General features: G+C 34.1%; 1 protein-coding gene and 1 pseudogene across 2 annotated transcripts; both read right to left on the bottom strand.

Moving 5' to 3' along the window:
- Positions 1–171: 171 nt before the first annotated feature.
- Positions 172–11389, bottom strand: LOC105164621 (uncharacterized). The gene is made up of 27 exons (XM_088881088.1): positions 11186–11389; positions 10970–11039; positions 10693–10751; positions 10529–10604; positions 10351–10428; positions 10086–10173; positions 9451–9946; positions 9155–9273; positions 8817–9034; positions 8641–8672; positions 8349–8454; positions 8138–8246; positions 7775–8019; positions 7683–7688; positions 4314–4447; positions 4093–4162; positions 3870–3928; positions 3670–3745; positions 3418–3495; positions 3125–3212; positions 2609–3017; positions 2398–2516; positions 1904–2127; positions 1274–1305; positions 979–1090; positions 723–834; positions 172–590 (listed from the first exon to the last, which is right to left on the bottom strand). The coding sequence occupies exons 1-27, from the start codon at positions 11333–11335 to the stop codon at positions 377–379; spliced, it is 3579 nt and encodes a 1192-aa protein (XP_088737214.1). The 5' UTR covers positions 11336–11389; the 3' UTR covers positions 172–376.
- Positions 11390–16922: 5533 nt separating this feature from the next.
- Positions 16923–23591, bottom strand: LOC105164628 (putative beta-glucosidase 9; annotated as a pseudogene). The gene is made up of 7 exons (XR_016065722.1): positions 23411–23591; positions 18407–18476; positions 18215–18273; positions 18048–18108; positions 17806–17885; positions 17562–17649; positions 16923–17450 (listed from the first exon to the last, which is right to left on the bottom strand). The product of XR_016065722.1 is annotated as a putative beta-glucosidase 9 (transcript).
- Positions 23592–27389: the final 3798 nt, after the last annotated feature.

Below are 27389 nucleotides of genomic sequence, written 5' to 3'. Positions count from 1 at the left end.
ATTATTCACTACTCTTAACATCTTTAATTTATATCATCTATATAATATTAAACAGTGTTATCAGATTTATTTAACACGGAAGCTTTTATACTTATATTAAAAGCAAGGAGAGGAAATTAGCAAGCAAAAAACATAAATGACGATAAACAAAAGAAACAAACCATTTAGTAATTAGGAAACAACACAAAGGTGGAGCAGTTTATTGATGCTGCTCAACGCCACAAATTAACATTGTCGACGATGAGTATTAATTAGTAGCTGAGCTCGCGGTATGCAGTAACGACAAACATCCGAGGAAATTAATCAAAAGAGAATACAATAAATACGCATTAATCCAACATAAGACAGATCCATCACTGCCATGGCCTCCATCAGCTTATTTCTGCCCAGGTTCTTGTTTCTTCTGTTCACGCACAAATTTCTTAGTGGCCAAAAACTTAGCGAACCATATTGCTGAGGCTTTCGGATATCTTGTGAGATAATTCATGTAGTCGACATAAATAAGTCCAAATCTGACAGTGTATCCTTCAGTCCATTCAAAATTATCACACCACGACCATGCAAAGTAACCTTTTACATTCACCTTATCTCTGCAATATTTACAATAATCACACTCAACTATGAACAGCTTGCTCTCTAATATTAAACAAGTCAAAATTCAATCAATCATATGTACTATTTTAGAGTTAATTAATATATACGGGATCGATGTCAGAACTTACTTATTCATTGCATCTAGAAGCTTTAGAAGATGGCGTTTATGATAGTCCTCTCTCATGCTGTCGGCACAAGCATCTTTAGCTGTGAGTGTGTAGTCGTTCTTTTCGTCCACCCCTAATTAATTAAGTACATATATAGATTGCAAACTTCGTAGTTATGATTAATAAATATTCACTTAAACTATATATATACATATATATATATATATATATGTATAACATAGCAAATGAGTATGGTACGTAGTGCGTAAAATGGTACCATTTTCTGTAATGTATATAACCGGGACCTTGTCTTTATATTGGTCTTTGACATATTTTGTCAGCAAATTGTAAAGTCCGTCAGGATATATGTGCAACCACTCCGAACCAGCCTATAATATACATCCATCAATGGAAATATGATTATATAAGTTAGTTTGTTATTAATGTGTAATACGAATAAATATTCCAGTCCAATAAACGTAGTTATTTCTATTTAACAATAATTAGCAAGTTGAGAGAAAATTTAGGAATATAAATTTCAATATTAATATTGTAGAATCTCTCCATCTCACCTGTGGACCTATTAGCGTCCCAAGAGGATCAGCTGCAGAAAACAATAGTAAAAGGATACAATCAGTTGCACGTATATATATATATTAATTAAGGCTTAAAGGCAATTTTCATCCACTAATTTCAGGTCATTCTCGTTTTAGTCCTCTAAGTTATTAGGGTTCCATTTTGGTCCCATAAAACTAAAAAAATCCTAATTTTGGTACAAATTTGATTGGAAAGTTTTGAGTCACTCGCCGGAATGACTTTTTAAATTGGGGCTTGCATTGTGATTGGCTGAAAAAAATGATGTGGTGAAGACATGGCCTGAAGTTAGGGGACTAAAACGAGAAAGGCCAGAAATTAGAGGACGAAAATTACCTTTAAGCCTTTTAGGATGGCCAATTACAATGCAAGCCCTAATTTAAAAAGTCACTTTTTACGGCGAGTGACTCAACTTTTCGATCAAATTTGTACCAAAATTGAGATTTTTTCAGTTTTACGGGACCAAAATGAAACTCTAGTAACTTAGGAACTAAAACGAGAATGTCCTGAAGTTAGGGGATGAAAATAATCCTATTAATTAATTTAGAAGAAAAGGATGCACTACATTTGGTTCATAAAGAAAAAGGAGATTTTTCTGAAAAACTTACTGTAACTAAATTTGACGTGCTGATCTCTAGAGTGGCCTTCTTGGACGTCTCTGGGATTGGGATTATTGGCTGCATAAATGGCTGTGTAATAGTTTATGCCAAGAAAATCAATGGAGCCCTTGAGCATCTCGGCTTCACGATCTGAGAAAGGTGCCAGATTTTCAGAAGGAACGTAATCTCTCATACGTTTTGGATATTGACCAGTTAATACAGGCTCCAAGAACCTGAAATTAATAGTAAATTGGGACAACAAAATTAAAAATGACATTAAAATTAAATTAAGATGCATGGGAGGAGGTGTGCATCGTTAAACTTTAAAAATGAGGAAGAACCCATCACATCCAAGTACTGAACAACCTGGATATCATCTCTTGTAGATATGTTAACGTTTGCCCATGTTTCAATTCATAATTACACTTTTAATCATGCATATACGGTCACATAATTAAAAAAGAGACAAATGATGTTATAATTAATTAAAGTGGATTAATTACCATCCAAACATAAAATCCATAGCTCTTTTGGCGGCTTCTATATCATCAGCATCATCTTTCTTGTAAGGCTCACACCAGACTGAGTTAAGTGCAATTCCTATCTTGCCCTTTTGATGTTCCTGATGACAGTTTAAAGTTTCGATCAATTCATAGACATCAATTTATTCTCTAAATTTGTGAAGAAGAAATGAATTAAGTGGTCAAAACCAACCTCAAATTTGGTTCTATAAGCGTGAAAAGCTTCTGCATGAGCAAGCAGCAAGTTTCTTGCAACAGTGTATGCATCTTTGGCAGGATCCCATCTTAGTCTGGACCCACTGCTACTAAATTGATTGGAGGCTGCAGCTGCCTTGAGATATTGATGTTGCTCATCATGTGGCCTACATCTGCAGGGGATGTAGTTCATCATTTTGGGTGTAGTGCTTTTTGTTAGAGCTGGCGGAGTTGAAGTTAGAGCTGCTGAACGTCGAGCTGCAGTTAAATCACGGCCCAGAGGTGGAAATTGGCGTGTCACATATCCATTATGAGCATAACTCCATGGCTCGTTCAATGTGATCCAATATTTCACTCGGTCACCAAATTCCCAAAAGCACAGCTCGGCAAACTCACGGAAAAACTCCCTATATATTAATGTTGTTGTAATTAGTACAATCTTGGAACATTAATGTATATATATTTATGTGGTTTGGGAAGATATTGGACATGAATGAGATAATGAACTACTTACACTACGTCTCTGCTTAAGAAGCCATCGTACTCTTGTTGCAAAGAATGAGGAAGATCGAAGTGAAACAGAGTAACAAAAGGTGTCATGTCTGCATCATCACAAGTACTTAATGCATCATGTATACTTCATAAATATATAATACTTTAAAAATTAATTATATATATATTATATAATTTCATATATAGTATAGAACTATATATCCAGATGATGATCGTAGTATATATGTACAAATAATTGCTAGCCTAAAATGCAGCATAAGTGCGGGTAAGTTATGAAGCTGTGATGAGTCTAACCATTCGCAATGATAGTATTGATAAGATCATTATAATAGTCAATTCCATCTTTGTTGACACCAAGGGAAAGTCTTCCACCTAACAATATACATAAACCCAAATAAACAAATTAGCTCAGACATATGTATCAAGACTTGCACGTCTTGGGTTTAAAAATTTGTTAATGACTAATCACATGTGAACCACATAAATTTATTGATTAATATTTGTTTTTATCACCAATAACTATTTATCAACATGTATAAATCTTACCGGGCAAAATTCTTGACCATGAAATCGAAAATCTATAGGCGTCAAAACCCATGCTCTTCATCATCTTAATATCATCCTATATAAATTAAGTAACAAATCTATCCTTAATCAAAGTCAACATGTAAAGTGTGTATATATATATATATATATATATATACATATCTATAACTTCAATAAAAATGGAGAGTCAATTAAGTTACCTTATATTTGGTATACATATCAGCAGCTACGTTTCCATTGGATCCATCATCAATTCTGCCTGTCACTCGCATCAATGAAGCTAGCTAGTAACTTGCGCTAATTATATACAGCCTTGCACATGCACATATATACGTTGTTCATGCAGTCTACATACACATACATACATGTACACAAATGGAGAGAGAGAGAGAGAGAGAGAGAGAGAGAGAGAGAGAGAGAGACCTGGAGCGTTCAAGGCGAAAACATCCCAGATGCTAGGGCCTCTACCGCCTTTTACAGCACCTCCTTCATGCTTTAAATTTATATATTTATAAATGACAAACAAAATAAATGAGCGTATTGACCCAAAAAACCGTATAAGTTATGTATGTACACAGATTTCTTAAGTATATTTGTTTAGAAATGAGATGGATGAGAGAATACGTGGTACTAGTTATATTTACCTGGTAAGCAGATGTACCAACTCCGAAGACAAAATCATTAGGGAACTGATTACAGCTGATGTTACATGTGCTGTCTGCCTTAGTTATTTCTGTTGCGCTGATGCTCATACTGCTAAATTGCTTCTCCATAACTCCTCAAAACTTAATTCTGGATGCACTCTCCTTCTTTTACTTGCTAAGGGATTTTGGGGTTAATTGATGAGACATGAGCACCCAATGCACTTCCGTTTATTTATAGCTGCTCAACACCGGCTTCTTCACCTCATCTCAATTTATATTAATTTTAGTATATTATTGCAACTTGCCTTAAATAATCACATAACTAAGCCCACTGCCCCCTGTTGCTAAACCCATTTTCCCGGAAATTCAATTGTAGTAACATCACATACTGCTTCATATATATTTTCCTACTGTATGTCAATTGTAATTATTTCGGGTTTTTCCGATATACTCATGATACCTCCAATGTTCTAATATGTATGCGATTTTCTTTTTATCATTTGTGGTTCATAACTTAACTTGAAAATTGTACAATTAGGGGAAACTTATAAATAATTACACTCACATATTCTAAGTATAATTTTTACTATCCTAATATGCTTACAACTTTATACATTATACCTACGACTTATCTGACTTAAGCATTGAAGAGGTCTATTACCAACAACTTTCTAATGAAGTTCTGACAGTGGTTTGCTTCGTAGGTCTCATAGGTGAGAAATTTAAACATATCTTGCTCATTAGGGAGTTCAACCCCCTATTCACTCTAAATATATTGATAAGATAATTCGGTAGCGACACTTTTCTTAATACAGAATGAAAAATGCAATTTTATTTTGGACTATCAACCACCTTATAATTAATTGCCTCATCATTCTAGTGTATGAACATGATCATTCCTCGATGCTTGACCTACATGATTAAGTCAATTAACAAATTAATTTTCTGTTCCCAATTTGAGTGGTTCCCACTTGCCTTTTTTTTTTTTTTTAATAATTATAAATAGCGAACTTGTCGGGTTCCACACTTGCCTTTCTTCATCTTCTTTTTCTTTTTATTATTATTATTTCTCTTCTTTTCTAACAATGAAAAGATAATTGATATATAATTAACTATATATGTCCTACGTTTGTTAATTGCTTATTCATTCATATGATTAGGGGTTTGATTTTTGATTCATATAAAAATTGAGTTAATAAATAATATATAAATATTTTTATAAATGATTCATGGTTTCAAATATATCCTAATTTTGTGGCGTTAGTTGAAGTGTTGAACTAATAAAATGCGACGAATTTAACGTTGGCAGTCGCATATGACAAATTGTATGTTGGTAAGCTTCAATCAATATCATATTAAATATTTGTAGTACGATGTCAACCTGCAGGCCCCTTTCCTGTAAATTGGGTAAGAAAATTTACTGCAAAAATTAATATAGTTGACTGACTGGCTTGTCCCATCACGACAATACGAGGGTAGGTCGCTGCATTCACGTCTTAATATTAATGTATATATTGTCTTTTTTTAACAATAACATTATAATTAGTATTAAATATAATAGGTTTTCTCACAAGAGTATAATTACATATACGCTTTAGATGCTTAAATTGGATAACCTTTGGTACATAACTATCATATATATATATATATATCTTAACACAAAATTAAGGTCAGAAATATGGGGCAAGAATTTGAATTATAGTGATTCAAAATTAGAAGCTACTGCTTCTTTTGCCAAAACATCTGTCGCCTAATTGGTTAATTTTTGGATATAGTTATAAAATAGTAGTTGGAAGTTGGTTATTTAATATTATTAGTTTTCTTTCAACATTATGATATGATATTATTACTTGATTGAATTAACTCCCATGAATATGTTTCTTAATTGATTTCTCGAGTATTTTTGTTAGCAACGATTCCAACACTTGATACATTGTAGTTACAAATCATTGTACAATTATGACTAATATCTAATTAATTATGCCTTGGGAATGCTCTATTTTGGATCTTGACTTAACTTTTGTTTTTTCTAGTATATAATGATTTAGTCGAGATGGGATTGGGCACCTAACATTTTGATTGAGACACCTTAAGTTTCGCATTGATTTTTAGTTTGGCTGTTGTAAATAATATTGATTTGTTATGATTTTTAAGTCACAGTCATCGATCTATATTATATAGAAAATAATTTATTTTTTGATAATGGTATTTAATTTATTCTCTGAAAGCCATTGATTTCTATATATCTGAAAATTAAAAAACAATGAAGAAAAAAAAAAAAAAACCGGGGGAACGAAACGTGCATGCATCAGTGTCACGTTCCTTAATTAATTATCCAATCTCATAAGAACTTAGGTCATAAGTAATATATTCTGTCAGGACGAAAAAGTCTAAGTTGCAATGTTATTTATGGGACATGGAATATTTTATTTGTTCAAATAGTACTGTCCTGAAATATAAATTTAGTAGAGTTGCATTTACTTTTAGTAATTGTAGTTATCAACAAAATTTCCTTCTGGAAGATTGAACAAATAAAGTTGACTAATGAAACTCTCTTTCACACTATTTATCATATCTCACACGGTCATTAAGGGTGCAGCTGCCCACCTATACGTCATGTACCCAGTTTTTATTTGTCTGTATGGGGATAAGGCTATTGGAAATTAGCATTCCAAGTTGGTCTGCTGTTATATTTGGACGATGTAGATGTATTTTTAATCTTGTAATTTATTAGGATAATAATTTAGTTTTATACATTTTAAACTTTTGGGATTTTAGGACAAATTGGTTAGAATTTTTCAAAGTTCGATTTTTGTCTTTTTCTGTTCAATTTTAAAAATCTCGATCAATTTTATTTTAAAATTGTAAAAACTTAAAAGCGTACATGACTAAATTGCTAACCTAGTAAATCATGGCCAAAATACCAAATGACTATAACTACAAAACTAGAAATGCAATTAAACCTATTTGGATTCGTAAATTTAAATTTGTGAGAAGTATTTGAAGAAATAATTTTGAATTACTCGAAGTTAAAAGAATTTAAAATCTATTGGTAACTGTTCAACAAAATATAATTCAAGTTTATAGTTGAAAATTTTGAAAGGTATGAGTTCAAATCTATGAACCCGGATGTACTCTTACATCAGACCATAAACCAGAATAAGCCAATAATTTGATTTGGTATCTATATATCTAAATATAATAAGGAAAATAAATGAAACCATGTACTCATAATTAAGTTGTTATATATATTGTTTATAAAGCACATCACACATTGCAACAAGAAGCAGACCCTGCTGGAGGCCTCATAGCTGTAGGGCTCCATTTATTGTACGTAGAATAACCAACACAAACAGTTATTCATCAAACCACACACTTAAAAACATACATATAGTAAAAGGACACACAGACACAGTGCATAAAAGCACTGGTTTTAGTAGTCTTGAAGCAGCAGCAGCTTTAATCCAGCGCATCCAGATCATCATAATCAGTAGTTTTTGTGTTTTGCCTCTTCTTAGCATTCACAATTACCTTCTTCTTCCTTTTCAAAAACTTACTGAACCATATAGCTGACTTTTTGGGGTATCTTTTGAGATCATTCATAAAGTCCACATACATGATCCCGAATCTAACTGAATACCCTTCAGTCCATTCAAAATTATCACACCACGACCATGCAAAATAACCCCTTATGTCCACGTGCTCACTGCAATTATAATCATAATGATCAAAACTTTAATATATTTATATATATATAACTTGAATATTAGAGTTGACATGCAATATATCTGATGCAAATCCGAATTTATAAATAAAAAACTCACTCCATCGCCTTCCGAACATATGTAAGATGTTCCTGGTAATAGTTCACTCTCATTGTGTCGTCACAGGCTTGATGAGCAGTAAGTTTGTGATTACTCCTTTCATCCACCCCTATCAAAGTGATTCGTTTGCCAATATTGATCACCGCATATATCTATAAATTATGGTTTAAATACAAACAATTGCAAGTAATTAAAAAAGAGTATATAGTACCGTTCTCTGTTATGTATATTGGTGGCAAGTTCTTGTACGTTTCGTTTGTGTGTTTGAGGAGCTTGTAAATTCCCCATGGAACTATGAACAACCAAGATGAACCAGCCTAATTTCACAAATGCATGACAAACAAATATATTATGAATGGACGCATAAATCAGTTCTTTCAAACTAGTTTATTTCATCTATGTACAAATACATATATATAGGATTCATGCATGTGTGTACCTGTTAATTTGACTAAAATAAATAAATAAAAATTTGAATAATGGAATGGGAGATCGATCATTACCATTTTGCCGATTGGCGTCCAATCTCGACGAGCTATATATAGAGGGGGCAAAAGAAGGACATATAGAATTAATTGTTGATTAAAAAGTTTCATTTAATCTGATTAAATATATAGTTTTCAAAGGAAACAAAAGCAATTATATTTGTCTTATATATAGAAGGTTGTTCGGAGCATACTGTGAAGCTTAATATGTTGATCTTTAAAGTAGCCATCTGCACAGTCGGGTTCAGGATCATTGGAAGCATAATTTGCTGTATAGTAGTTCAAACCCAGAAAGTCATATGATCCTTTCACCATTTCAGATTCAGACTTTGTAAACGGAGCCAGGTTTTCTGTTGGAACATTATCTATCATACTTTGCGGATACTTGCCTGATACTATAGGTTCCAGGAACCTGAAATTATTAATCAACCAACAAAACTCGATCATTTGTATCAAAAAAATTAATTAATTTCGATCAGATAACAGAGAATTAAGGGGGGGGGGGGAGTTGTGAATTGACTCAATTAATTACCATCCCAACATAAAATCGACGCCTCTTTTAGCAGCCTTTATGTCATCAGGGTCACGTTCATTTAGAGGCTCAAGCCAGTGGGTGACAAGTGTTATTCCTATCTTTCCTTCTTGATGTTCCTAATCAAGATTTTTCAATCAAATTAAGTCCATAATTAATAGACAGGGGGAAAATTTAAATCAGAAATTATTATGCATGGAGGCATCAGTAAATATATATAGTAAATTAATTGTATTCTTAATAATATAAATTAAATACAATGAGCAAACAAAGCCGATGGACATATATTAGTTAGCCTGGAATTTTTTCCTGTACGAGTCCACTGCGGCGGCATGAGCAAGGAGCAAATTTCTTCCAACAATATAGACATCTTTGGTTTGATCTGTCTTTGGCTTTGAACTATAATTGTTATAATTAGTACAAGTATCATCATAGAGAAATGTGGATAAGAGTTGCGTTGGTTCAAAAACGCCTCTGTAAGCAACAACGTTGGTTCCATCTGTGTAAGTGTCTGAAGAATATGAGTGGAGAAGTGAAGCCAAAAGTGAGCGAATAGTTGATGGAATAGAAGTGATATCAAAGCCTTGCATAGCTGGATGATCATGAAAGAAATCTCTCACTGATGAAATTAGAGCTGAAAGGAACGTTGGAGAAGGGGTTTGACTGGGGGGAAAAGTGCATGCCGCATATCCTTGAATACTATAGGTTGTCGGCTCATTCAGCGTAATCCAGTGCTTCACCCTATCACCGAATTCCCAAAAGCACAACTCCGCATACTCGCGAAAATCATCCCTGTTGTTGTATGATCACCAAAAACCATCAAAGTTATATATAACCTCCATCTCCCCTCCTAATGAGGACAACCTATTTTGACCAATCTTGTTATTGTTTATGCATCAAGTCGACTTTTGAGACATCAGAAATAACTTACACCACTCTTTTGCTTAAGAAGCCCTCGTACTCATCTTGTAAACACTGAGGAAGATCCCAGTGAAAAAGAGTCACATAAGGCTCAATTCCTGCATGACAGGGACACATGCACAAATAAACATTAGCATTCTGAAAGTACCATCTCAGTGGTTAAAAGATCTAGATATTTCTCTTCAGAAACCTATATATATATGTGAAAGCAACGTATCTCAAATGATGGAATTGTACGTTGCAATAAAAGAATTGTTGATGATTTTTTGTCTAACCATGTTCAATGAGAGTGTCGATCACGTTGTTGTAGTAGTCAATTCCTTCTTGATTGATTCCAGCACAACACCTTCCACCTAATAAGACATTTACAACATAAATCAGTTCAACAAGTAGTAATAACACCTCATATAGGGAGCTCTTTTATTACACTCTAATCGTCGTTGTAAACCTTACGGGGCAAAATTCTTGGCCATGAAATGGAAAATCTATAGGCATCAAACCCCATTTTCTTCATAATTTTAATATCTTCCTGCAAGAAAATAAATTAAATGTAAGTATATGCACCCTATTTATAAATTATATACAGTCCATTAAACTCCAAGGAGAGTTAAAATTACCTTGAATCTGGTATACATATCAGTAGCCATATTTCCATTAGATCCATCAACAACCCTCCCTGTCACTCAGAATCCATCCATTTTATCAACATATAAAATTAACTTGCATGCATGCATATACATGCACACATACACGCAAAGAGAGAGAGAGAGAGAGAGAGAGAGAGAGAGAGAGAGAGAGAGAGAGAGAGAGAGAGAGAGAGCATATATAATTAACTTGCATGCATGCATATACATGCACACATAAACACAAAGAGAGAGAGAGAGAGAGGGAGACCAGGAGTGTTGAGGGTAAAAGTATCCCAGATACTAGGGCCTTTACCACCTTGTGCAGCAGCACCTTCATTCTGCAGGATTAAACATCAATATCTTGAATTAATAAAAAAAATCTTGTGATGGCCTTTATAATAGTCAATCGTACAGTACATAATTAATTAATAATGAAGAAGTAGGTATTTGGAATTAATTAGTGGTGGTGTTGATGAAAAATTACCTGGTACGCAGAAGTGCCAGTTCCAAACACAAAATTAGGAGGGAAATCATTACGAGTGATTTTGAGGTCGCCATCGGCGGAAGGCGGGTTCATCAGCTCATAAACCTTATCAAGAATTGCTGGCCATAATCCAGTTGAACCGTTGTCCATTTCACCACCTGCACAACAACTACGTACCTACTATTGTTTTTTTCTCTAATGCTTATATATAGAAAATGAAGAACCACTTCACATATTTATAGCTGCTCCATTGCATCTATTTTGCAAGAATCCAATTTCTTGCTTCTCATCCAAGCTTATTAAAGCCAAAACATTAGATTCTATTTTTTCCTTTTCTGGAAACTTATCTAACTTGCTGCACACACCACACATTCTATAACCGTGCTATTAAAGTATCAAAAACTAATATACATAACAAGATTTTACTACAGCAATTCAATTTAGCACTTTTCCACCTTTAAGACAAGACGATTGCAAGGTCACCATCTAACAGCAAAACTTGTAAAAAAAGAAGAGGAGGATTGAATGGAACGAAAGGAAGTTGATCATGGATTACCAATAAGCCTAAAATTGATTCTTCTTGGGTCGATGCCCGAGCAGTTAACGGCAACGGACTATAAATTTGTAGCCAATATATCTACGCTCGTTCAAATTCAGCTCGATTGGGAAAATTCTAGTCCAAACTTAACTCGACCAGACCTAAATCATTACACTTGCCGTGTAATTGGTGTACAATTTAGAGAAAATGACCAATCATATAGCAAGCGTGATATCTTTACTCTGTGATTTGTTTGATTAAACCTAGTCCGAAAATGATTTTTACTGGGATGGAGAGGTCCATAGAAAATGACGTTTGTGTCCCGATGGCTGGACGTCCTAGATTTTAGGAAACGATTAAAGGCAATTTTAGTCCCTTAATTTCAGCCAATTCTCATTTTAGTCCCGTAACTTACTAGAGTTCCATTTTAGCCCTCTATAACTTAAAAAAATTCAATTTTCATTTGGTCGAAAATTTGCCTCAGTTACCGAAAAAAAGGTCACATGACCTTCACGTGACTTTTTAAATGGGGGGTTTCATTTTTATTGGCTTAAAAAGTCACATGGCCTAGGGATTAAAGGCAATTTTAATCTCCTATCTTCAGGCAATTCTCATTTTAATCCCGTAACATACTAGGGTTCCATTTTAGTCCTCTATAACTTAAAAAAACTCAATTTTTGTACACGTTTTTATTTCCACGCCATCACCAAGTCGTCGCCACGTGAGCTTTTTAAGCCAATAAAAACGAAACCTCCAATTTAAAAAGTCACGTGAAGACCATGTGACTTTTTCCGGTGATTGAGGCGAATTTTCTACTAAATGTGTATCAAAATTGAGTTTTTTTAAGTTATAAAGGACTAAAATAGAACCCTAGTAAATTACGGAACTAAAATGAGAATATCTTGAAGTTAGGAAACTAAAACTGCCTTTAATCCTCTTAGAAAACACAGCAAGTACAGGAAATATATAGGAAGAGGATAAAGGAAGAAAAAACAAAAGAAGAGAAAGAATAATTAAAGGAAAAGGAGAAGATAAAAAGAAAGGAATGATGAAAAGAAAAAAAACAATTGACGATAAAATTAGCGTACACGAGGAACACGATTAATACGTACTCATTACATGTATTTCAGTAATAGAAATGTTGGCGTACCTCCATGCAGTAGCTGCAAATAGAGCCATATACTACAAAAAAATTCATTTAATTATGATTCATTGTCATGATTAATAATAAATAGTAGTACCGAATTAATAGTTATTGATCATGATCTTGTAATGATTATTAGTTGTAATTTTTGCCAGTGGAGCTAAAATATTTACCACGATTAAAAGCCATGACAAATATTTTGACATGGCTCTTAACGAAATAATTTTGTCATAATGAAAAAATTAATTTTTTACATTAATCTTATTTAACCGTGATTAATTATAATTATTTACTAAAAAAATTAATCATAACCATTAATATTGTTTTTAATAATAATTTTTTTCTAGTGATATATATCATACTCTTAATTTTTGTTTTATATGCAAGCCAGAGTCCTTTTTTTTTTTCTTATCTAAATTTAGTAAATAATTGAGTTATTTATTCATATATTATTAAAAAAAGATAAAATTGCAACTCTACCGCAAAATGGGTAGAGTTGCAATCCTAAGGGGAGTCGTTTCTGCTACTAACACTCCCCTTTATTTTTATTTTTTTAACGACTTGGGCATTTTTATTTCTTTTAATTTTTTTGTTAAGTATTGTTTATATTAAATTTTATTAAATATTGTGCTACACTAACAAATAAACATACTTTGTTTTAAATATTTTTCTCTTCATTTTAATAATTACATAATTATACTATTTTTGGTTTACTACATGCTAAACAGATTAAAAATATTTAAATAAGATGTGATAATAAACCAAACAAGAACTAAGGACTAAATTAAACCCTGAGCCACGTTATAGTTCTTATATTTTTATTTATATGTAATTTTTAATTTTAATAATTGTTAAAAATTAATAAAATAATTAATATATTTTTTATTATTAAATATTATATAAAAAAATTATAATGTAATTCAGTTAAAAATTATAATTAGTAAATACATAAATAGAATTATAATTAGTATATATATTATAAATATGTGTAGAGTAGTGTTGTGGATCAATTGAAATTTTGGGACATTTCAATTGATGTACGACACTATTCTAATGAGATGGACTGACCCCAAACATAGATAAAAAAACAAATCGTGTCCAATCACAAACAAAATGAAGCTCCATCACATCAAAATAATATGTTAAGGCAGAATTGTAAATGTTAAAATAATAAAGCCAATACTTGAATAATTTTTTTATTTATATGTAATTTTTAATTTTATTAGTTGTTAAAGTTAATTTAAAATTAATATTTTTATTAATATTTTACATTATAAAATTAAAATAATGATAACTATTAATTAATTAGTATATAATTATCACTATTAAGTATAACACAAATATAGATTAAAAAAACAAGTTGTGCCCAAGTCATTAGTGCTACTAATGACTTGGCCACATTTTTCAAAAAAACCTAAAAAAGTTTAAAAAGGTGGAGAGTTGTAAGTAGCACTAAGACTCACCTTATAAATTTAGACATGAATATCTCATATTTGATCATTTTCTGATAAAATTAGTCCCGTGTTGATAGTTTTGGTGCTAACAGGACAAAAAATAATATATACTTGAATTTGAAGGAGACTAAATTATAAATACGTTATTAAATTTGTCAAAATTGGATCAAATGGAAGATGTTTACAATTAAATTCATAAAATAAAGAATTAAATGTGTAAATAGAGAAAATTACATGACAAAAAATACTAGCGATCTCTAATAACGAAAAAAAATTATAATTTTACCTATGAAAAATCTGCATGTCAGATCCAATATATAAATGATAAATCAAATCCATCCTTATCATAATTAACTTCTTATATAAATTATTAAAAAACACACCATACATTACAACAATAAAGATACATTGCTGGAGGCCTCATAGTGCTCCATTTATTATTTGAAGAACTAGTGTGTAAACCACAACCAGTTATTCATATTTGATCAAACCACACAAACCAAAAACAAAGAACACACGTACGCGAGAGATACATATTTCAACTTATATAGTACCTTGGGATTTATTAATTGTATATAGTAAGATCATTCACTTTACTTTTTCCACAGCTTTCAGCCTCTTCTCAACCTCACTTTCCGCAACATCAATAATTTCCCTCGTTTTTAGGCCACCCAAAGGCTTATTCCTTGTTAAGAAATTTGTGAACCAAATTGCTGATTGTTTCAGATATCGTGTAAGATTATTCATGAAGTCCACATATATAAGTCCGAATCTGACTGTGTATCCTTCAGTCCATTCATAGTTGTCAGACCATGACTATACAAAGTAACCCCTTACGTCCACGGGGTGGTCTTCGCTGCAATTGCCATAATGATCAATTTTATGAGCAATATTAAAAAAACGAATTGTACATATATTGTTATTGGTTGATTTGGAACATCAGATTCCACAATCAAGAAATGAAGATTCGTATATCAATATTGTTGGGGAAGAATATAATTTTGGTCCTGTAATTTAGGGGTAGCATTTTTTACCCTACCCAAACTGAATTTCGCAGTTTAGTGTTGTATCTTTAAAATTTTGTTAATTTAGTCCTTTCCTGGCCAATTTGGCCAAAAAAATACACATAACTTGCAAATGATCTAATTAAATTGCAATTCTAGTCCTGTAACTTTGAAAAATAATTTTTTAACCGAATTGGCTTAAAAGAAATATTATAAAAATTAGTTTATACAGAAAATACCACTTCTTAAGATATCAGACTAAAATTATAATTTTTTCAATCTAATTAAGAGCATAAATTGATTTTAATAATATTTTGGAGTCTAGATATAATAGTTTGTCTTAAAAGACTCACTCATGCATTGCTTTGAGAATATTTGCAAGATGGTCTTGGTGATATTTCACCCTCACTGGATCAACACAAGCATCACAAGCAGTGAGCTTGCAATCACTCTTTTTATCCACCCCTGAAAAGAATAATTACAAAAAATTGCTACTAAATGTCATTTATAAAAAATATTTAGAAACTACTTGCATTATAAAAAAGTAATTAGCACATTATCATTTTCTGTGATGTATATAGGTGGTATGCTATTATATGTCGCTTTTGTATATGTCAGAAATTTTTTAATTCCCCATGGGACTATGTGTAACCATGATGAACTAGCCTAAAATCCAAGCAAAAAATAAGTTTATTCATTAACGAATAGATCAATTATTTTATAAATTTAAACAAACATAAAAAAATGCATGCGTGCACATATATTATATATATATATATATATATATATATATGTGTGTGTGTGTGTGTGTGCGTGCTTCATATATTAGTACGTGATAGCTAGCCAACTAGTTACTTCAAAAAAAAACAAAACAAGAGGCAAAAAAATATTATTTGAAAAATTGAAAATGAGGATCTTACCACGGGGCCGATTAGTATCCCTCCTCGATTGTCTATAGACAAAAAAATTATCATATGACTTATAATTCTAAAATAAAAAGGAAAAAGAAAAAAAAACAACTAAGATTTTGCTACATAAGATTGTCTGCAACATATATACCTTGATATTTAACATGTTGATCTTTGAAGTAACCATCTTCACATTGGGGATCAGGATCATTAGCATCATAGATGGCTGTATAGTAGTTCAATCCCAAAAAATTGTAGGATCCTTTAAGCCTTTGGGATTCATGTTGTGAAAATGGAGCCAGATTTTCAGGAGGAACATAATCAATCATATTTTGAGGATAGTTTTCCGTAACTATAGGCTCCAAAAACCTGCCATGATTCATCAATCTATACTAAGAAACCTTTTTCATCCTAAGTACAATTAAGTGAACAGAACATACATGCATACACTGCAATTAGTATCATGAAATGAGGATTACAACAAGATTGCTTACCATCCCAATGAAAAATCGAGGGCTCTTTTATGAGCGGCAATATCATCTTTATCTTGTTCACATAGAGGTTCGTACCAGACACAACAAAGTGCTATACCGATCTTCCGTCCTTGATGTCCCTATAATTATTATATACGATTTTCCAATAAGCCAAAACTTTATACATGGAGGCATTATAAATTGCATCCTAACTAATTAAATAATAATATAAACTAAACATGCATTAAAAATGCCTAAATTAACATGAAATTTGGTTCTGTAACTGTGCACAGCTTCGGAATGAGCAAGGAGCATATTTCTTGCAGCAGTATACACATTCTTGGGATCATATATGTTTGGATCGGAACCATAGAGATTACGGTTATTAATATTACTGCTTTGAAATGTGGATAAGAGATGCTTTGGGTTATGATGAAGACCTCTGTGAGGAGGAATATTAGTTCCATTTCTAAAAGCGGTTGATGATGTTCGTAAAAGTGAAGTAAAAGCTGAGCGGACGTATGGTGGAATAGAAGTCAAATCGACGTCTGCTGGAGCTTTATCAGAAACAGAATCTTTTGATTGTGGAGCTAAAGCTGAAACATAAGCTAAAGAAATAGCTTGACTAGGTGGAAAAGTGCATGAAGCATATCCATTAACACAATAGGTTGTCGGCTCATTCACTGTGATCCAATATTTCACCCGTCCCAGAAGCATAACTCAACATATTCACGAAAATCTTTCCTGTTGCAAAACCCAATTAATGGAAATTAAATGTTACATCCATCATTTCTATGTACGAATAATACAACAAATTTTGGAGACATGAATATATAGTTTAATAAGTCCACTTACACTATTTGTTTGCTTAAGAACCCACCATACTCTTCTTGTAGTGCTTGAGGTAAATCAAAATGAAAAAGAGTCACATATGGTTCAAGGCCTGCATTACAGGGACGACATATATGCATGTTAATTATAATGACATAACCATATGCAGTTACTTATTTGAAGGTGTATGCAGTGTTGTGTGCATATTAATATGTAATTTACGAAAAGACTGCACAAGAAATGAGTTGTTGCATATTTTGATTCCAACCATGTTTGATAACAGTATTGATAACGGTGTTATAGTAGTCAATTCCTTCTTTATTGATTCCAGCACAACACCTTCCACCTAATAATGAAACGAGTAGAACACAGTTAATAACACTTAATATATATATATATATATATATGTGAAAATATATAGGAAGTTTTATTTTTCATGACTCCAAGTTCAAAGATAAAAAAATAATTAATTTATTAAATTGTAATTAAATTTTATTGTATATCTTATCGGGCAAAATTCTTGACCATGAAATTGAAAATCTATAGGCATCAAACCCTATGTAATATCTTCCTGCAAGTAAATTAATTAAATATAAGTATATATATACACCTACATAGGTGTATATATAAATTTTATACATTCCCATTAAATTGTAAAGAGAGTTAAAAAGAATGACCTCGAATCTGGCATACAAATCAGTAGCCACATTTCCATTGGATCCATCAATGATTCTTCCTGTCACTCAGAATCAATCCATGTATTTATCAGCTGATTTTGCAATTAAACTAATTTGCATAGCAGTCACATTATATATAAATGTATATATATATATATATATAGAGAGAGAGAGAGAGAGAGAGAGAGAGACCAGGAGCCTTGAGGGCAAAAGTATCCCAGATACTAGGTCCCCTACCACCTTTTGCAGCAGCACCCTCAAACTGAATGAATTCAACATATTAAATTTGAAACAAAAAAAGATCATGCATGATAATTAAAATCTTGTCATTATTTTCTTAATAATATACATATGTATATATATGATCATTAGCAATTTGGATTATATTGTTAAGTTGTGAAGAATAATTTGAAGAAGAATGATAACTCGATTCAACTTAGAAATTCCAAGTTAAGTTGGAAAAGGATAAGTCATGGCTATAAATACTACTCTTATTAGCATTGTTTTGTAGAGTAAAGTAGAGAGAAAAACATATAAGTTCTCTGTGTAATCGAGAGAGAAAAGAAAGAGTTGAGACGAGAGTGAGTGTTGTCTTTCACGTGTGGTGAAGACTTGCATACAGGTGTGTGTGTGTTGTACTCCTCAATTTTCCTCCTCTTTGAGTGTTTTCTCCTGGCTTGGTATCGCCCCCAGTCGTAGAATTTATATCCGAACTGGGTTAACAAATTCGTGTGTCTTTTATCGCCTTCATATTCCAACTGTTGTCCATCTTAACTCGATCCATTTCTTAACAACTGGTATCAAGAGCCTGGTTCAAGGAGTTAAGATGGAGGGAAAGGTTCCAGTCGAACGGTTCAATGGTTCCGACTTTGGGTTTTGGCGTATGCAGATGGAGGCCTACCTATACGGGAAGGACGTGTACGAACCACTTGCAGAGAAGCCCGAGAAGACGAGTGATGAAGAATGGAAGGTGCTCGATCGAAAGGCGATGAGCGCAATAATCCTGTCACTCTCTTAGAATGTCGCCTATCATGTGAAGGGAGCGAAGAGCACGAAGGAAGTCCTACAGACTCTTGCCGATATGTACGAGAAACCCTCAGCAATGAATAAGGTCATGCTGATGAAGAAACTATTCAGGTTGCAGATGGAGGAGAGGAAGTCGGTGGCCGATCACCTCAATGACTTCAACCAACTCACGACACAGCTGGCGTCTGTGGATATCGTGTTTGATGATGAGGTAAAAGCGTTAATTTTGCTCTCATCTTTACTTGACAGTTGGGATGTGGTTGTTACTTCGGTAAGCACTTCGTAAGGGAAGGAGAAGATGAAGTTCGACAACATCAAGGACATGATGTTGAACGAGGAAACCCGTAGAAGGCAAACGGGTGGACCATCTGGCTCTGCACTACATACAGAGTCCAGAGGGAGACCGGACACACGGGGTAAATACCGTGGAAGGTCAAAGTCCAGGGGGAAAAACAAGGGCAAGAAGGAGATGGTGTGTTGGAACTGCGAGAAGCCCGGACACATGAAAAGCGAATGTCGGGCACCAAAGAAGGAAAAGGAGGGCCGGACAGCGAATGCCGCGACGGAAGAGATCACGGATGCACTCTTGTTGAGTGTGAGCAGTTCTTCCGATGATTGGATTGTGGATTCAGGGGCCTCATTCCACTCATGCAGCAACAAAGACATCATGGAGCCATACACCTCAGGTGATTTTGGCTTAGTTTATCTTGGAGATAACAAACCCCTCAAGATTGTAGGAAAGGGAGATGTGCGGATTAAATCAACGAATGGGTCATGCTGGACCTTACATGATGTGAGACACATACCAGGACTGAAGAGGAACTTGATTTTAGTCGGACAACTGGACAGTGATGGATTCCACACGAAGTTTGGAGACGCGAAGTGGAAGATCAGTCGGGGAGCAATGACTTTGGCACGAGGACTAAAGTCGGGAACGCTCTACATGGCGGGAGGATCCAGTTCAAACATCCCCTTTGCAGCAACTGTATCGCAGGCTAACTTGTGGCACAATCGCTTGGGCCACATGAGCGAGAAAGGAATGAACGTGCTGAAGTCGAAAGGACGGTTGCCCAAGTTAAAATCGATGGAGGTGGGTCATTGTGAACACTGCGTGTTCCGAAAGCAAAAGCGGGTGAGCTTCTTGACCACAGAAAGAACTCCGAGGAAAGAAAAGTTGGAGCTTGTTCACACCGATTTGTGGGGGCCAGCACCAGTGTCATCTCTTGGTGGATCAACGTACTACATGACATTCGTCGATGACTCCACTAGAAAGGTATGGGTGTATTTCTTAAAAAGAAAATCTGATGCCTTTGATACATTCAGGAGATGGAGGGCACTAGTGGAAAATGAGACAGGTCTACAAGTGAAATGTCTCAAATTGGATAACGGTGGCGAGTACAACAGTGAAGGTATCAAGAATTATTGTGCCGACCATGGAATCCGAATGCAGAAAACAATCTCGAGGACAGCTCAGCAAAATGGCGTTGCTGAGAGGATGAACAGAACACTGAATGAGCGTGCGAGATGCATGCGATTGAAGAGCGGACTGCCAAAGATGTTTTGGGCAGATGCAGTCAACACGGCTGCTTTCTTGATCAATCGAGGGCCTTCTGTCCCATTGAACAACAGGATACCAGAAGAGGTATGGAGTGGTAAGAAAGTGGATATTTCTTTCTTACGTACTTTTGGTTGTTCAGCCTATATTTTGAACGATGATTGGATAAGCTGGATGCTAAGTCAATTAAATGTACATTCATTGGGTATGAGACTGACGAATTTGGGTATAGATTCTGGGATGATCAAAATCGGAAAATAATTCGTAGCAGGAATGTTATATTCAATGAGGATGTAATGTACAACGACAGGAAGGTAAGCCCGGACGATGACAAGAAGGAAAGGGAATTTGTTGATCTCTACATTTCAAATTTTGGGATCATGAGACCAGCAGATACAGATTCAGTGGGAGTTCAGACGGACGAAACCGAACAGACAGAGATAGAGCCAGAACCAGCATCGGAGGAACCGATTGCTGAAAGCAGCACACCCTTGGCACTGGGTCGAGAATCGAGGCTGAGAAGGGCCCCAGATAGGTACTCCCCCTCTCTTTATTATTTGCTTTTGTCTGATTGTGGAGAACCCGAATGTTATGCAGAGGCAATCAAGGATGCCTACAAGAGCAAGTGGGAACTTGCGATGAACGACGAGATGAACTCGTTGAAGAAAAACAACACATGGGAATTGTGTCAGCTCCCAAAAGGAAAGAAGGCCCTACAGAACAGATGGGTCTATCGGGTTAAGGAAGAATCAGACTGGAAGAAGCGGTACAAGGCAAGACTCATAGTAAAGGGATTCCAACAAAGATACGGTATTGACTTTACTGATGTTTTTACACCTGTTGTCAAGTTAATTACTATTCGTCTTGTATTGAGCATGGTAGCGGCAGAGAACTTGGAGTTACAACAGATGGATGTGAAGACAGCCTTCCTACACGGGGATCTTGAGGAGGAGATATACATGGTACAACCAGAGGGGTATAATGGAGATGATCAGCAGGTGTGTCACCTGAAGAAAAGCCTGTATGGATTGAAACAGGCTCCGCGACAGTGGTACAGAAAGTTTGACAACTTCATGCTAGAGATAGGTTTCTCTAGATGCAATGCTGATCATTGCTGCTACGTGAAGAGGTTCAATGAGTTTTTTATCATTTTACTCCTGTATGTTGATGACATATTGATAGCAGGATCAAATGTCAAGGAGATCAATAGGCTCAAGGATCAGTTGTCAACGAAGTTTGACATGAAAGATCTTGGCGAAGCAAGACAGATATTGGGCATGAAAATCACAAGGGACAAAGGTACTGGTAAATTGTGGTTATTTCAATCTGATTATATTGAGAAGGTATTATGCAGATTGAAGATGGAAAATGCAAAACCGGTTGGAACGCCATTAGGAAATCAGTTCAAACTATCCAACAGTGATTCGCCCCAAACTGACTCCGAACGTGCAAAGATGAGAGTCACACCGTATGCCTCAGCAATTGGGAGCCTGATGTATGCTATGATCTGTACTCGACCGGATATAGCACATGTAGTGGGAGTAGTTAGCCGTTTTATGAGCAATCCAGGAGTGATGCACTGAGAAGCTGTGAAATGGATTCTTAGGTACCTAAAGGGTACTAAAGATCGAGCATTGGTGTTTGGTAAGGGCAAGCTTACCTTGTTTGGGTTTGTTGATGCTGATTTTGCAGGGAGTGACTATGACAAAAGGAGGAGCACTACAGGGTACGTGTTCACATATGGCGGTACAGCCGTATCCTGGGTCTCAAAGCTGCAGAAGGTTGTCACACTGTCCACGACGGAAGCTGAGTACGTGGCAGTTACTGAGGCGGCTAAGGAGCTCATTTGGTTGCAACACTTCTTAGGTGAATTAGGGAAACCTCAGGCAGATGTGATCCTTCATAGCGATAGCCAGAGTGCGATCCATCTGGCAAAGAATCCCGCGTTCCATTCGCGGACAAAGCACATCGAGATAAAGTACCATTTCATCCGACAACTTTTGGAGAAGAAGGCACTGCAGCTGGAGAAGATCCAAGGAGAAAAGAACCCTGGGGACATGCTGACCAAGGCGGTTGCGATGGAGAAGTTGAAGCTGTGTACGGCTTCGACTGGCCTTGATGGCTAGAGTGGACAAACCCGGCGGTACCAAGAAAGAAGTGGAGAAAAGCTAATCAATCTTCAAGTGGGAGATTGTTAAGTTGTGAAGATTGATTTGAAGAAGAAGGATAACCCGATTCAACTAAGAAATCCCAAGTTGAGTTGGAAAAGGATAAGTCATGGCTATAAATACTACTCTTATTAGCATTGTTTTGTAGAGTAGAGTAGAGAGAAAAACATATAAGTTCTCTGTGTAATCGAGAGAGAAAAGAAAGAGCTGAGACGAGAGTGAGTGTTGTCTTTCACGTGTGATGAAAACTTGCATACAGGTGTGTGTGTGTTGTACTCCTCAATTTTCCTCCTCTTTGAGTGTTTTCTCCTGGCTTGGTATCGCCCCCAGACGTAGGATTTATATCCGAACTGGGTTAACAAATTCGTGTGTCTTTTATCGCCTTCATATTCCAGCTGTTGTCCATCTTAACCCGATCCATTTCCTAACATATATTGAGTATTAAACCTGATAAGCAGCAGTAGCAGATCCAAAGATAAAATGTGGAGGGAAATCGTGGCGAGTAATGTGGCTGTTGTGGTTGCGGACTTTGGAGTTGAGTGCATCAGTAAACTGATCCTCATAGTCTGCTGGACTGTTGTGGACTTGGAGGCTTTTGTTGCTCTCCATTTCAGACAAATTAACACTAGAAAGGTAATCTAAGTTTTGAGGATATATATTTTTTTGGGTTGACAAAAATGAAGAAGGACAGGAGCTATTTATTTAACACGGAAGCTTTTGTACTTATATCAAAAGCAAGGAAAGAAAATGAAGACTATATTATTGTATAGATGGCATATATGCGATCTATACAATACAAAAAAAAATCATTTTATTCAAACGACTTTTTTAAATTATAACGGATTTTGTAACGAAGAGCCTTACTGCGACTAAATCGGGCATTACAAATTATTTGTAATGGCTTGACTGAAAGCCGTTACGATTTGTAACGGTTATTGTTCTGACTGCTATAGGCCGTTACAAAGTAGTGACATGAAAAAAAATAAATTTGGAATTGCTTCTGTAATGGCTCAGTAGAATTTAATTTAATTGTTATTGTAATGACCTTTGTAACATATTTCGTTATTATTGTGCTCGTTATTTGGATCGATTTGTAATGCTATTTGTAACAGTTTTGAATTATATTGTATCTATTTTTGCCACTGCATTTATTACTGCTTTTTACACTGATTTTGTAACAGTTTTTGGAAAGTCAGTTTCGAAATTGATAACTGTTTTTGGCCTAGTCTTTGTAACGGTCTTACGATTTTATTTGTTTTTTGTGTATTACAAAAGTCGATACAAATGCAGTTACAGAACTTATTATTTTTTTAATTTATTTTAATATCTATTTGATTTAATTTTATTTAATATATTTTAATATTTAGTTTGTTTAATTTTATTAAATATTTTTTAATATTTATTTTGTAAAATTTATATAAAAAACACATAATATAACAAAAAATATTATATTAATTACAAAAATAAAAATATTATTTTAAAATAATATTTTTACAGAATTAAAAAAAATTCTAATCTAAATTATTATCCGCTGCGGCAGCGTGTTCGTCGTCGTCTTGGTGGCCGCTAGGTGCTGGCGGATCAGTTGGAGGCTTGGGCGCTAGATTATCGGGTTAGTTGGGATCGATACTTCTGATGTATCCCTCGAGGGCCAATACCCGATCTTCAAGGTCGAGGCGCTGCGGCTGTGGTGGCAAGAGCAATGGAGCAGAGGAATGGCTGAGATGTGATAGTCCAGCAACTGAATGGTGGGCCTTGGAGCCGAGACTGAATACTCGACCCCTCTTCTGATGGCAAGCTGCTACAGCCAGACCTGCTGCTTGTCGGGGCCACGGAGCCTTGAGACCATAATGGAGGTTTTTCATTATTGTTGTGTTGTCTTTGGCATTCCTCCATCATCCTCAAGAACATCTCTTGCAAACATGTTAAATAATTACACAAATTACAAAAATTCCAAAAACATTTCAGAAATTATGAAAAATTTCCAATTTTTTATTAAAATTATAAAAAATAAAAAAAATAAAAAATTAGAAAATTTCTGAAATTTTTTAAAAATTACAGAAATTAAATAATAGAAATTTATGAAAAAAATTTGAAATTTTTTTAAAATTACAAAAAATAAAAAATTTAAAAAATTATGAAAATTTTCTGAAAATTTTTTAAAATTATAGAGAATAAAAAATTTCAGAAAATTATGAAAAAATTCTGATTTTTTTAAAATTACAGAAATTTAAATAAATGTTAGAAATTATGAAAATTTTTAATGTTTCAGAATTTTTTTTTAAATTTCATAAATGTATTAAAAATTCCTAAAATTACCAAAAAAAATAGAAAAACTTTAAAAACCATAAAAATTATATAAATATTATAAAAATAACACAATAATTATATAAACATTTTTCAAAATTTATAACAAAAATAAAGATTCAAAAAATAACAATGCCAAAAATAATTATACAAGTAAAAATAAATTAGAAAAAAAAAACTACATAGGGGCAGTGAACTGGTGGTGGCGGTGGTGGGTGATGGGGGGGGGGGGGGGAGAGGGAGAGAGAGAGTGAGAGAGAGAGACGGGTGGACGACTGGGGCAGCAGTGGGGGTGGTGGGGGAGGGGAGAGGAAGAGGAAGAGGAAGAGGGAGTGGGAGAAGAGAGTAAGGGAGGAGAAGGGGGGAAAATCTGCCTAAAGGTAATACAAAATATGAGTACGACGTCGTTTTGTTCAGTGGTGTGCCTAAAGCCGTTACAAAGAGTGTTCCAAATAATTAATTATTTTTATTTAAATTGTGGAAACATATCATTGTATGTAGTGGAACAATATAATTGAAATACATTAAAAAAGAAAAAAACCAAATTTTTTTGTTTGACATTGGTACATGTATGCAATATGCAATAAATTTGTATACTCTAGATGTTAGAATTACATTGATGTAACTATCATCTTATAGTGTTAAACTGCATGGGTTAATCGGGCTGTCAAAATTAAGGTCAAACCATTATATATGATCACACTTATAAAAGAATCCATTAGGCCAAGTTGTAGCCTTATTCGGTACACAGATTTCGACATTTGTTCCTAGAACGTAATAATAATCATTCAAAATGTTGTATTTCTAAATCAGACCATATGATTTAAAATCATACCGTCGATATGATTTAATGGACATGTACTTGTATATATTTAAATTTGATATGAATCGGGTGCCCGAATGTAAAGATATCCTACTTTTCAATCTGAATTTAGAGATGACTCATTTTTTGTTACTGCTTTTGTAACAGCAAGTATAATTTACCATTATAACGGCTTTTGTAATTTGTAACGGCCAATTGAAATTAAAATTCCTATTTTTTTTTATTTTGATTTCAAAAGTTTTAAGTTGTAACTGGGTTTGTAACGGCTATTTGCGTTGTCGCCGTTACAAAATTTTATTTTTCGCCTGTCGCCAAAAGTTGATTGCCTTAAATTGTAACAATTTTGTCCTTAATGTGGTCACTAAAAAAAATTTAGAACAATTAAAAAAATTATAATTTTTCTTATTTGACAACATTGCAAAATAAAAAGATATCATTAAAAAAATATACATTATGTAACCTCGTATTCATCCTTGTCAGTCTCGTAGTCCTCGAAATTGTCTTCATCATCCTCTTCATCTTCATTATTAGTTTGACCAGCTTGAGTTCGTGAAGTATCTACACCCTACTGGTGTACAATCGAAAGATCAACCACAATTTGTAAACTATGGGATCACGTAGATTATACGATAGATTGTCTGCAGCAACTTTAGGGACTGGTACTACTTCCTCCGGCTGATATGTGACCTCAGTCCACTTGGACTCATCAACAACTCGCTGAGCCTTGATTTTGCAAACAGCCATCCAATCGCTTTATCCTTTTTCATACTGGGGTACTTAGTGTAGTACATTTACACTACTTGTTGTGCAAGTATGAATAACTCATCCTTTTGGTACATGTTTTTTAAGTTTACAAGAACGAGGTGATAGCGTAGGTGTACCTTCATGCATCTTACTAGATCGACCCAACGACACTTGAACAGGATGATGTGAAAATTCGAAATAAGTGTGTTCATATCATTATATTCGCACGTACGTGTATATATATATATATATTAATTTTCTAATTTGACGACCTACAAATTTATAAATATTACACTATACTATTTAGAAGAATATATATAATTAATATGATATACGATTACTAAAAAATTATAAACTTAAAATAAGTAAACTATAATTAATTAATTAAACACAATAAAGTATTAAATTAGTCTATGTTACCTTATCAACCAGCTTAAGTGATGATCAGCACTAGTCGACGGTCTAAAATTCTAGTAATAATCTATAAGCTAATCAAATGTATATGCACGAAAATCAGAGTGTTGAGAGTGTGTAGTTAGTAAGAATTTCTAC

Source organism: Sesamum indicum, linkage group LG6 (genome assembly GCF_026168435.1).
Source record: "Sesamum indicum cultivar Baizhima isolate 11 linkage group LG6, ASM2616843v1, whole genome shotgun sequence".
NCBI lineage: Eukaryota > Viridiplantae > Streptophyta > Magnoliopsida > Lamiales > Pedaliaceae > Sesamum > Sesamum indicum.
This window is presented reverse-complemented; position numbering and strand designations above follow the sequence as displayed.

Bases quoted from the DNA above. Each gene is read 5' to 3' on its own strand.
- LOC105164621 (XM_088881088.1), bottom strand. From the start codon at position 11,335: ATGGACAACGGTTCAACTGGATTATGGCCAGCAATTCTTGATAAGGTT. The intron at 3,746-3,869 runs GTAACTTAATTG...TAATTTATATAG, and splicing joins ATATGTATACCAAATATAAG to GATGATATTAAGATGATGAA. The intron at 2,128-2,397 runs GTAATTAATCCA...TATTAATTTCAG, and splicing joins ATGGATTTTATGTTTGGATG to GTTCTTGGAGCCTGTATTAA.